The sequence below is a fragment of the Gymnoscopelus braueri genome, assembly GCF_963280865.1.
Source record: "Gymnoscopelus braueri genome assembly, chromosome: 22".
NCBI lineage: Eukaryota > Metazoa > Chordata > Actinopteri > Myctophiformes > Myctophidae > Gymnoscopelus > Gymnoscopelus braueri.
In genome coordinates this window covers 135,001-148,469 of record NC_137624.1, presented here as the reverse complement: position 1 = coordinate 148,469, position 13,469 = coordinate 135,001, and the positions used below count along the sequence as shown (strand labels likewise).

At 42.2% G+C, this 13,469-nt stretch overlaps 1 protein-coding gene across 1 annotated transcript in view; it reads right to left on the bottom strand.

The window, feature by feature from the left end:
* Positions 1-13,469, bottom strand: part of dmgdh (dimethylglycine dehydrogenase) — a 62,434-nt gene that overhangs the window by 877 nt on the left and 48,088 nt on the right. Inside the window, exons 10-15 of the mRNA XM_080419871.1 lie at positions 12,661-12,826; positions 12,034-12,164; positions 5,947-6,164; positions 2,551-2,708; positions 1,270-1,329; positions 298-432 (exon numbers count right to left, since the gene is read on the bottom strand). Of these exons, the coding sequence (XP_080275997.1) occupies positions 298-432; positions 1,270-1,329; positions 2,551-2,708; positions 5,947-6,164; positions 12,034-12,164; positions 12,661-12,826 (868 nt within the window). The remainder of the gene's footprint in view (positions 1-297; positions 433-1,269; positions 1,330-2,550; positions 2,709-5,946; positions 6,165-12,033; positions 12,165-12,660; positions 12,827-13,469) is intronic.

Below are 13,469 nucleotides of genomic sequence, written 5' to 3'. Positions count from 1 at the left end.
TACTTAAGTAAAACATTTGAGTACTTTTTCCACCACTGAAGCTTACATTCTCAAAGCAGTGGTTCTCAAACTTTTTCATGTCAAGGACCCCCCAAATTAATATGTATTTTGCCGCAGACTCCCATCTGAAAATAATGTGTGCCAGGGACCCCCATACAAGATTTATGTTGTTAAAATGTTTCAAACATATTCCAGAGATAAAACAAAACAAAAAAAAAGTTTGGAAAATAGCAGATCTCAATGTAAAAAATTCAGTAATTTTTTTTTTTATTAAATAAAATGTTTGGGTTTCCTGACCTTGCCGTTATGCCAGATGGTCTCGTTGCCCTCGGGGTCGACGTCATCGGTTTCCATGGTGACATAACACAGCTTCCTCTTAATGCCCGCTGCTTTGATCTCCTGCAGAGCTGCCTTGCCTATGAAGTCTACAGGCTGTAAATATATAAAATATGTAAATATTTATAAAATATATAAATACTAGTCCATACCCGGGGATGTGCTCTCTCTCTCCCACAACCATGAGAAGTTGATGTTTAAGCTGTTTGAGCTAAGCTATGGGTTAATGAAAGTCCTTTAAGTTTGCAGCGCGTGTTTGGCATTCTCTGTGTGGCAGTGTCTGGCCAATGGTTACGATCCCATAGACTGCAGTGCTGTAACTATGACGACAGATCCCATAGCTCGGAATCCGAATCGCAGAAACGCTAATGAACAGCTTACATTTTGGGAAAGTGAAAAACTGTTGTTGTGGTTGTGTGCAGATATGCTAATGGTCAATGCTTGTGCGCAAGTTCAGATCAATTGCTCAAGCCACTGAGGTGAACCATGACAGACAGGTTAAGATTGAGTGAGTGACTGACTGGTTTAGTAGGATATAAAATATATAAATATACATAAAATATGAAATATGAAGTCTACAGGTTGATATATATATATACACAATATATTAAATATAAAGTCTACAGGCTGTAAATACAATATATTAAATATAAACATACTGCAGAGCTGCCTTGCCCATGAAGTCAACAGGCTGACATATACATATATTAAAATATAAACATATTAATAAACATATACAGATTAAATGTAAGATATACGAAATAATGGCAAAAATAGAAATATTAAATATAAGAATATAAAATATGGACAGATATATAGATAATATATGGACAGATATAAATAAAATATGGTCAGATATAGGTTTTATTAGACTTGAATGTCAAACATTATTAGAATGTTATAGTACACCATACAGATCAATGAATGTTGTACCTTATTGAGTTTAATGAAATAGTCCAGTCCAGCCTCCAGAGGGTTGACATCACAGTTCATCTGATCAGAAAGAAATTACAGTTAAAGGAGCACTTCACCTATTTTCATATAATTGACCTGTTTGTCAAGTCCCGCCCGTGGTGCAGACCCACTTCCAGTGGTGGAAAGTAACTAAGTACAATTACTTACTGTACTTAACACATTGTACCGGGAATTCCCGGTTTTGCAAATACACTCGTTGAGTGCCATAACCGGGAAACCGGGGATTTAATTATTTATTTATTGGGGCGCTCTAACGCAACTTTGGAATGATTCACGGAGCTTGAAAAAAGGAGAGGACGGATGTGGATCCGTGCCAAAAAACCTACCTCCCGTCCGCTCCCATTTTAACTCCTTGAGAAAAAGCTTCATATCTCCATATCTTTTTTATCGTGGTGGAAACGAGCCGTTTTCGATGGGCGATCACTCTGCAATGGCGGATCGCGTTAGAAATATTATTGTTCCAGGCAATAGTCGGAAGTCGGGACCCTCCACCATATTGCATGCAGCCTTTGTTTACATCCGCGTCCTCGTCATGGCATCTATTCTACAGCCCTAAACAGTGCAGCGTAAACGGTAAGAATGCAAGCACTAGATGTACCCTGTTCTGTTATCTCTGGCACCAAATGTGTTAAGTACAATGTTGAGGTATTTGTACTTTCCTTTACTTGAGTATTTCTATTTTCCAATACTTTTACTTATACTCCACTACATCTCAGAGGCAAATATTGTACTTTTACTCCACTACAATTATTTGAAAACTTTAGTTACCAGTTAGTTTTCAGATATAAATGATGATATATAGGCTATTTAAAAATAGCAAATCTACAAGCTCACAACGCATTGTGAGCTTGTAGATCTGCTATTTTCAAATAGCCTAGGTATAAAATAGGGCTAAAGTGGTTAATGTGCAGTATGTCTTATAATGTAATAATTTATATCTGAAAAGTAACTAGTAACTAAAGTTTTCAAATAATTGTAGTGGAGTAAAAGTACAATATTTGCCTCTCAGATGTAGTGAGTAGAAGTAAACCTTGGTGTGTGTGTGTGTGTGTGTGTGTGTGTGTGTGTGTGTGTGTGTTGTGTGTGTGTGTGTGTGTGTGTGTGTGTGTGTGTGTGTGTGTGTGTGTGTGTGTGTGTGTGTGTGTGTGTGTGTGTGTGTGTGTGTGTGTGTGTGCGTGCGTGCGTGCGTGCGTGCGTGCGTGCGTGCGTGCGTGCGTGCGTGCGTGCGTGTGTGTGTACCTCTGCTCCCCAGCCTCTGAAGCCTTTCTCCAGTCTCAGAGAGTTCATAGCGTAGGTACCAAAGTTATCGATGCCTTCGTCCTGGCCAGCAGCCATGATGGCCTGGTACACTGTGGCCATGTTCTTCTGGTCAATGTACATCTCCCACCCCAACTCACCTACACACACACACACACACACACACACACAACACACACACACACACACACACACACACACACACACACACACACACACACACACACACACACACACACACACACACACACACACACACACATTTTTTTATATTAAAGCGAATTTCCTTGCTTCTGGGGGATTCTACAAATGTCTTAAAACAGTTTTTTGAAAAAACCTATGTTGCTATACAGTGGTTCTCAAACTTTTTTCATGTCAAGGACCACCCAAAATGATATGTATTTGGCAAGGACACTTTGATAGAGGTTTGGGTTGTGTAGTTCTGGGCTTATCAAACCTTTTCATGTCAAGGAGCCCCAAAATGATATGTATTTGGACGCAGACCCCCCCATCTGAAATGGTTTGTGCCAGGGACCCCCAGAAGAGAAGATAAATTCTAAATTATTCAAAAATACCAGATGTACAAGCTTGCAGCGTGGCACGAAGTGACGCGCTGTGAGCTTGTAGATCTGCTCTTTTTGAATAGCCAACATAAATAAATAAATAAATGGATAAAGTGGTTAAAATGATTGTAATGGTATTAATTAATTTGGCTGGGGACCCACTGGTCCCCAGCCCCCGAGACCTCTGGAGCTTGTTCAGAAAGCTGCGGCTCGTCTGGTGTTCAACCGCCCCAAGTTCTCCCACACAACTATCCTTCTCCGTTCTCTACACTGGCTCCCCGTAGCGGCTCGCATTCAGTTTAAAACCCTGGTGCTAGCCTATAGGGCTGTGAAAGGAACAGCTCCTTCTTACCTCCGGGCTATGGTCGATGCTTACACCCCTGCCCGACCGCTTCGGTCTGCCACCTCGGGCGACTGATTGCCTCGTCACTCAAGGGTCCTTCTGGTCGATCTACACGGTCACAACTTTTTTCTGTTCTGGCCCCACAGTGGTGGAATGAACTTCCCACTGATGTCAGGACAGCAAAGTCACTGCCCATCTTTCGCCGCAGGCTGAAAACCCACCTCTTCAGGAAACACTACCCTTCCTCTTTGCCTGGCCTACTTGTTGTTAACTAGTTGTACGAACTCTTGTTTTATTGTTGTATTGTTTTATTGGATCTTGTTTAGTCGATACACTTATTTGTTTTAGCTCTTGCTCATTTGATTTTGCTATTTTGTCTCATCTGTTTAAGAAAGTAGGTAGCTGATATATTGCACTTTTACCTTAGCGCTAGGTATACTCTTGGTTGCTTGTTTTTGCAGAAAATGCACTTAAGACTTCTGGTGATTAGTAGTTTCGGTCCCTACCTATGTTGAATGCACTTATTGTAAGTCGCTTTGGATAAAAGCGTCTGCTAAATGACTGTAATGTAATGTAATGTAATGTATGTCCAATGTATTTGTATTTAAGTTCATAAAGTTAACATAGGTATAACTCAATGCATTTGAAATCAAAGAAAAGTTACTTTTCAGGATTCCAATTCAAAAATAGCACCAAAAACAAATGTGGATTCCAATACAAAAATAGCAAAAATAGCCGATCTACAAGCTCAAAACACGTCGCACTGCAATGCGTTTTGAGCTTGTAGATCTGCTATTTTTGCTACTTTTGTGTGACATAGAATGGTAAAGTACAGCATTACGAAAAAAAGTTAAAATACGGAGATAAGGTGTGTCTGCCCTCTTATATGCAATGTGGCCCCCTGGAGTGAGTGTGGAAATATAGTGGGCCTCTCCATCATCAAAGTTGCCCACCCCTGCCTGATCTATATGGTCAGAATCAGCTTTGTTTGTGTTTATGGTCTAAAAGAGCTCCCCCTGAGCTTCTTCACCATACAATCAATGGCTGGGTTTCCCAAAGCGATTTCAGGTCATGCGTAGCCTAGAAGCTGCGTAAGAGCCCCACTACGCACTATCTTCATTAGTAGCAGCTGGTTGTGCCTTACGTGCTATCTAAACTGGCTTCGAGAAACACCATCGTCGTAGGTTCTCAATTTCCTACAGGCTTCGGAAAACAGCACGCACGTAAGACCACCTGGACGAAGCCTACGTAACCTACGTAGTGCTGTCTTACACTACACAGCAGTTTAAACACTTCTGCGAATATATGCAGTGAAATGGATCGATAAAAATACCACACACACACACACTCAATATATATATATATATGTATATATATATATATATATATATATATATATATATATATATATATATATATGTGAGGTGACATATGTGAGGTGACATCTGCAAGGTAAATGTAATGTATATCTAAACTCTCCCAGTTTAGATAGCACGTAGTGCACAACCAGCTACTACTAATGAGGGTAGAGCGTAGGTTTGGCCGGGTCCCAGCTGTGTAGGAGGCTTTTACGCAAGCTGCGTAGGCTACGCACGACCTGAAATCGCTTTAGGAAAACCCGGCTCTTACGTGCCTGCTAAGGTATACTGCGCAGCCTGTGTGGACGCACGTAGACCCTTCGTAGGACCTACGCAGCATCCCTACTCAGCATCTCTTTGGGAAACCCGGCCAATGTAAGTCAATGAGGAGCTTATTTTGAATTATACATTTCTAATCAATGGTGCAATTATTTTTGATTTCTTGCCCACCTTGGAAGTTACCTCATGGCAAAAGGTAACTACACAACCCAAACCTCTACCAAAGTGTTCTAGCCCTTTGACTAATATTGCTGGGGAGCTCCCGGAACTCCCTCAAGGACTTCTGGGGGTCTCCGGAGCCTACCTTGAGAACCAGATACCAGTGGTGTAAAGTAACTAAGTACATTTACTCAAGTACTGTACTTAAGTACACTTTTGAGGAATTTTTACTTTGCTGGAATTTTTTCAATTTTCAGTACTTTTACCACTACTCCGCTACATATTGTACTTTTACTCCACTACATTTATTTGACAGCTTTAGTTACTAGTTACTTTGTAGATTAGATTATTATCACAAAACATACATTAACCACTTCAGCCCTATATATTTATTTCGGCCATTTGAAAATAGCAGATCTAAAAGCTCACATTGTGAGCTTGTAGATCTGCTATTTTCAAATGATACACTTTGAACTTGTGAAATGGGACATTCTGCACAATGAGTACTTTTACTTTTGGAACTTCAGGTATATTTTGATGCCAATACTTTTGCACTTTTACTAAAGTCAATTTTGATTACCGGACTTTTACTTGTAACAGAGTATTTCTACACTGCAGTATTGATCCTTTTACTTAAGTCAAAGATGTGAGTACTTAGTCCACCACTGTAGCGTACCGGTGTAGGAGATCCTGATGGCTCTCAGCGTAACTCCAGCCAGCTGGATGCTCTTGCAGTGCAGGAACTTGAAGCCGGCGTCGCTCATGTCCTCCTCGGTTAGCTTCTGCAGGACGTTGCGGGAGTTTGGACCCGCCACGCCCAGCACGCCCATGTCCTCCGTCACGTTAGTGATGTCCACGTCATAACCGCCCTCTGCAGCCTCCTTCTCTATCCACCTGAAACAGTGATTCAATCAAAGGGTTAATAATTTCAAATTACAATTCAGGCGTTTAGCAGCAGACGCTCGTATCCAGAGTGTACAAATAGAGCATTGGTTCTCAAAGTGGGGTCCGGGGACCCCCAGGGGTCCTTGGGGCGGTTCCAGGGGGTCCCCATCAAAATTAATGAATAAAGTTTCAGGGGGCACGGTGGCGCAGTCGGTAGCGCTGTCGCCTCACAGCTAGAAGGTCCTGGGTTCGATTCCCGCAGGGGACGCTGTGGGCGCTGGGGGCGTGTTCTCTCCTCCGCGTCATCAGTGCCCATACCCTAGGTGGGGTTGGCGAAAGGGCCTTTCTGTGTGGAGTTTGCATGTTCTCCCCGTGTCTCCTAGGGTAGGTACCCTCACAAAAACATGCAGTAATCCTGGTCACTATACTGCCTCCCCCTGGCCAGCCGGGGCGCCTGATGGAGGGGAAGGGAACTGGTTGCAATAACGTGTTCCTTCCACGCGCTACGTCCAACCAGGGAAACTCTCCCCTGTCAGGTGACAAGAAGGTCAGTTGGCTCTCATGCATTGAAGGAGGCATGAGCTCGGCCCTGGCCTCCCTAGGTTGGCAGAGGGAAGGTAGTGCCCAGGATTACATAGACAATTGGCACTGGGTGTAAAACATAGGGTGACAAAATCGTGGGATAAAAAAATAAATAAAAAAAAATGAATAAAGTTTCAGAATCATTTTAACCCATTTATCCATATTTTATACTTTGGCTATTCAAAAATAGCAGATCTACAAGCTCATAGAGTGGCACCGAGTGCTGCGCTACAAGCTTGTAGATCTGCTATTTTTGAAACATTTTGAAAATGTGTGCAAATCTTTGAATATATATATATTTTTTAAACGAACATTTGTAACTCAAATCTTTGCTTATGGGGGGTCCCTGGATCAAACTAAAATACGTATCATTTTGGGGGTCCTTGACATAAAAAGGTTTGAGAACCACTGCAATAGAGTACTGACGTTACTCCCGCTATTCCTGTGTCACGGAAGTATTTTTTTCTATTGAAAATCCCATTGGGAAATCTTAGATCACGTCAGATAAGAACTCAGAACTGTGTTCCAAAAATAAACAAATCAGATAATTCTTTGGATAAATTAGTACTTTTTCACCGTCAGTTGATGCTTCATATCCATATGAGTAACATCGCCAGACTCATTCGTCTATTTTTGGAGCACAGTTCTTATATGACACGATGCTGTTGAACTTGAGACTATGGTACTGTAGGTATTTTCAATAGAGAAAATGGCTCAGTCAGGGGGATAGCGGCCTCTAGTGGCAGAGAAGTCACACTTCGGTTCTCTATCATCCATATCAACCAGCACTTTACAGTAAATTGTAGGCCTATGTTTTCATTCCCACTGGATACCATTTCTTCCACCACGGAACACTATGGGTTCTGTGACACTATCCTGCGACCCAAAGGGGTCGCGGGAAGGTGGAGAAAAACGCCACCGTCGGTGTTCCAGAGAGAGGGGCTCGAGTCGCAAAGCGAGTGTGGTTCATTCAACCAAAATCTGTCACTTGCGTTTCAAATCATATTCTTTGATCGGCTGGTGATATAACATACTTGTGTGGATTAAGGAGAATTTATTTTTTCTAACATTTTTTATCCCGCGATTTTTGTAACCCATTTTTTTCACCCGGTGCCAATTTCCTAAGTGATCCTGGGCGCTACACCAGCCCTACACCAGCACTACACCAGTTCTCCACAGTAGGGAGGCCAGGGCCGAGCTCATGCTTCCTTCAGGCATGAGAGCCAACTGACCTTCTTGTCACCTGACAGGGGGGAGTTTCCCTGGTTGGACGTAGCGCGTGGAAGGAACACGTTATTCCAACCAGTTCCCTTCCCCTCCATCAGGCGCCCCGGCTGTCAAGGGGGAGGCGGTATAGCGACCAGGATTAAGGAGAAATTTGAATGAAATCTTGAAGTGCGCTGTGCACTATTTGTGTCAGACCGGGCCGTGATGGCCATGATTGGTTAAAGCGCGGATTACTTCCTGATCTAAGGCCCGCCCACTTGTAGGCCAATGTTCACACGTTCTGAACGACCCTCCTGACAGATTCAGTAGCGCAGCTCTGAATCTGTTCTTGAGAGATTAACCATTGGGTAACCTATAGCCCTAACCCAGATTGGATCTCAAATGACTTATGCAAGAGATAATCAATGTCATGTCATTATTGAGAAATAAACCCTGACAGGGTGATTTAGACCCTGACATGAAGCGGTCTAAGATTTCTTAGACCGCTATGAGCGCTATGAGCTTGTAGATCTGATATTTTTGAATAGTAAAAAAAATCTAAAATGACAGAAATGCGTTCCCGGATTGAATGGGCTAAGTTTGGTGCTCTATAAGCAAGGTAAACACGTACACACGTATTAATGTACATAGAATGCAGAGAGAGTGTATAGTGCCTCGGTAAACTAGGATCACAGGTAAACAAAGAACCTAGTGTCAGTTTAAACAATACACTATCAAAAAATTATCTTTACATTGAAACTATAGGATACCAGGTAAACATCATAATAATACTGTATAGAATCAAAAATCAGTTTAACCACTTTAAGCCTACATCTGCTATTTCAAAATAGCAGATCTAGAAGCTCACATCGCGCTCCAATGATACGCTTGTTGAATGTTGAATATTTGTGAAACAACACAAATCTTGTATGGGGTCCCTGGGACAAAATATTTCCTTATGGGGGTCCGCAGCCAAATGCATATTAATTTGGGGGTCCTTGACATGAAAATGTTTGAGACCCACTGATGTACAAATCCTGGATCAATAAACAGATTGTGGTTCTGATATTTTACAGTAACCATGGTGACCAAAGCACCACAGTGGAAATAAGTTCTCCATCTTTTTTTTTTATTGTATCCTTTTGAAAGATATCTTGTACAATCTATCCATAAATCAATCATGTATCTGCACATTTTGTCAAAAACAAACAAACAATCAAATCAAAATAAGTGGGCAGAACTGCAGCATGCAACCATTGACCTGTAGTTTGCTTATATCACCACGGGGGGTCACTGTGTGGCATCAAAACCCCAACCTTCATGGTGTGGGTGAGGGAGTTACTGATGCAAGTTATATTGCATTTTGATTGGCGTAAACAGAGGGGTGTTTTGATTGGTGCAGAGAGAGGGGCGTTTTGATTGGTGCAGACAGAGAGGCGTTTGGTTTTACCACCAACTGCTATAATGAGGCATTAGATTGCTTGAGAATAAAGCTCTTTGTGTGCAGTTGGTGTGTTAGGGCAGGTACACACTGTAGGACTTTTAAAGTGGTCGGGGAGTCATCTGATCGTTAAGCATTACACATTGCAGGAGTTTATTTCTTGAAATCGGCTGTCATATATCGTTGTGGTTTTCACACTATGGATTGATCCCCGACCAAGGATTACACACTGTAGGATAGTTCACTGGGATGCTATCCAGAGTCAGACCCAATACATACATACATTTGTTTTCATTCCAATTCATTTTAATCGACGTCTCCCGTGATATATACGCATCTCTCTCTCTCTCTCTCTCTCTCTCACTCTCTCTCACTCTCTCTCTCTCTCGTCAAGAAGCAGTGTTCTTGGGCTTGTTTTTGGGCTTGTTTTTTCTGTAAAGTTGCTTGACAGTTTAGTTGCTTATTTGGCCTTGTGTCCTAATGTTGTTTGAACCAGTTGTTTTCAAACATTTTCATGGCAAGGACCCCCAAATTAATATGTGTCTGCACTCTGCAGACCTCCCCCCTTCTGAAAATATGTTGTGCCACAGACCCCCATACAAGATCTGTGTGGATTTGGAAAATATTCCACAATTTCCATTTTTTTCCCAAGGTGTTCTTCTTTGAAAATAGCCTATCTACAACGTGAGCTTGTAGATCGGCTACTTTCAAAAATCCAATGTATTTGTATATAGGTTAAAAGTGCTCATGTGGCCTGTCGCTTTTGTTGGGCTTGTTTTCATAGATCTGGTTGCTTATTTCTCTGGCAAAATCTGGCAACAACAACAAAAGAAGGCACGGGTTCCCGAGTGACAGACACGCTGCTCACGCACACATATTACACACACACACACACACACACACACACACACACACACACACACACACACACACACACACACACACACACACACACACACACACACACACACACACACACACACACACACACACACACACACACACAGCTCACGCTCGCACTCTCTCTCTCATTCAGTTTTATAATGTTTAACTTAAAACAGGACTGGACGGTAATATTGCAGGAGAGGGTCTGTTTGTTGCTGTTTGGTCAGGTCCATTGATCCTCTCCTAGCCATGGTTGCTGCTGTAATGTGCTCTCATTGGCTGTGGCACTGATCTCCTCGCAGACCCCTTTCATACTGTATGATACTGTGAGATGTCTAGTCGGCGACATAGCCGAATAACTAACCTGGTAGTTATTTGAAAACGGTCGGAAAGCCGTCACAGAGCGGATGATCGCGGCCAGATCGTCTCGCAGAGCCTTTCGCACACAGCGAGCATTATCTCGCCGATCAAAGGCCGATCTGCGTCAGATCGGGAGGTTTTGTCGGCGAGCGCCAAAAAGGTCGCCGACAGCATAATCGGACCAAATATCCTGCAGTGTGTACCTGCCTTTAGCCAAACAGATTACATCAATCTACACTGCTTACATAAAATACACACTTACTGAAACACACTGCTTACACAACACACACATGCACACCCAATGGACCCACAATGGAAATAAGCTGTCAGGCCTTTTGTGTTTCATGCTTTTGACAAGCATGTACAAAGATATGATTATACACTTACTAAGCTGATGATGGTTATGCAGTACCCACTGTACCTGTTGTCTCAGTACCATGGCCAGTCTATACAATCAGTACTATGGCATTAAATTGATGACATCAGGGATCTCCATATATGGGCATAAAAGGGACACAGACAGTACTGGACAACCGCTGACCGCTGTTCCCACTGGGAACATCACTTCCTCCAATCCTCAGTGACACACACGCCGAGGTTGAAGTGGGTGGGTCAGTCGGTCGGTCGGTTGTTTGGATACGTGGGGGACAGATACCAGAGATTTTGTGCATTTGTAGATAGATGTCTCATATTGTTACTGTCGGGCAGAAGCCTTGAATCTCAATATTGCATCATTTCCGTTTTTTCTTTTGTAAATTGAATGCCTTACTTCATCCTTATGTAGCTGTAACAAGACCAGAAGACCTGGTTCTGCCAGACCCAGACTTCACATGACGTGTCAGCCTGTGTCTATGCCCATGTATGGACGAAAGGGGGACAGACTTTTATGGCTGGGGCCTAAGGACAAAGTGACCAAAACCTGTTTTTTGCCCATGTATGGAGAAAACAGGTACAAAACATGCCCATGTATGGACGAAAAAGGGGAAAGACTTTTATGGCTGGGGCCTAAGGACAAAGTGACCAAAACCTGTTTTTTGCCCATGTATGGAGAAAACAGGTACAAAACATGCCCATGTATGGACGAAAGGGAGACAGACTTTTATGGCTGGGGCCTAAGGACAAAGTGACCATGCCCATGTATGGAGAAAACAGGTACAAAGCCTCATGTAAGCCAGACCCCCTGGGTCCGGCAAATAACTGAGCTTGTAGAACGGTTATTTTTGTGTTGTGAGCTTGTAGATCGGCTATTTTTGCTATTTTAGAAACAAAAAATGTAAAGTGAATGTGAATGTAAAAGTTGTTAAGTGTGTTTTATAAATATTGAACCAATGAAAAGTATTAACAAGAGCGTTGGATCCATTGGAACACTTGGTCTGTTGGTGCACAGGCGGTGCCACTGGTCACCTGAGGTCGTGAAGCTCGGAGCCACTTCCTGTGATGAGCAGGAACTCTCCGGGTGACAGCTGGGTGATGGTGACCTCTGCGTAGACCCGCCCACTGGGGGTCAACATGTGGCTGATGTTGGTCAAGCCCACCTGAAGATGACACGAAAACACAACACTGGTTTGAACAGACCATTGATGAGTGTACTGTCATAACGTAATTGAGTTACATGGTTAATTTTGTGACATTAATACATTTGCATGATTGTTTGAAAGCTGCAAAAATCATATATTTTAAATTACAGTTAAAACAGACTTAAAATCATTGATTTAATTGAATACAGTCTATTGATATTGATTTCACTTTCACACGCATCTGCTGCTTTTTGTGTTTGAAAAACTTTCAATATTTTTTTGTTATTTAGCACAAATCTTCTCAGAAATATTTTCAGATGGTGGTCGCGGCCAAATATATATCAATTTGGGGGTCGTTGGATTGACATTTTTTGAAAACTACTGCTTTAGGCATTTTATTGTTAATAATACAATATACAATAACATACTTTAGGCATATTATTATTAATAATACTTTATAAAATAACATACTTTAGGCATGTTAGTATTAATAATAGGATGTAAAATAACATACTTTGGGCATGTTGTTAGCGAACAGTCGGTCCAACAGTTTGTGGCTGTCGGCTCCCTTAACGATGAACTTTCCAAACGGGCTGAGGTCGGCCACGCCCACCTTCTCCATCACCAGCTTGCACTCCCTGCCCACCGGTCCAAACCAGTTGGTACGACGGAAACTGGGCCTGCAACGCACAACCATACACAACACACACGCACACGCACAGAGAACAATACACACGCTATTAAGTCATTAACGTTTACACTCCCTGCCGACCGGTTCGAACCAGTTGGTGTGATCTTGATGCTGTTATTAACTCATTTTGCTGGGACCTCCCTCAAGGACCCTCAAGAACATTTTCATGTCAAGGACCCCCGAATGTATATATTTTGGCTGTGGACCCCCATCTGAAGAGATTTTGTGCCAGGGACCCCCATAAGACAAGATTTGCGTTGAAATTATTCCAAAATGTGTCGAAAATAACCGATCTACAAGCTCACAACGCGTCACATCACAATACGTTGTGAGCTTGCAGGTTGGATATTTTTTAATAGCCTAAGTCACAGTCAGTGGTGGAAAATGTACTCAAATGTTTTACTTAAGTAAAAGTATCAATACTGCAAAAAAGAGTTACAAGTAAACGTCTTGAATTCAAAATATACTTGACGCAACACGACGCATTGTGAGCTTGTAGATCTGCTATTTTCAAATGGTCGAAATGTATATAGGGCTGAAGTGGGTAATGTATATTTTGTGATAATAATCTAAATCTACAAAGTAACTAGTAACTAAAGTTTTCAAATAAATGTAGTGGAGTAAAAGTACAA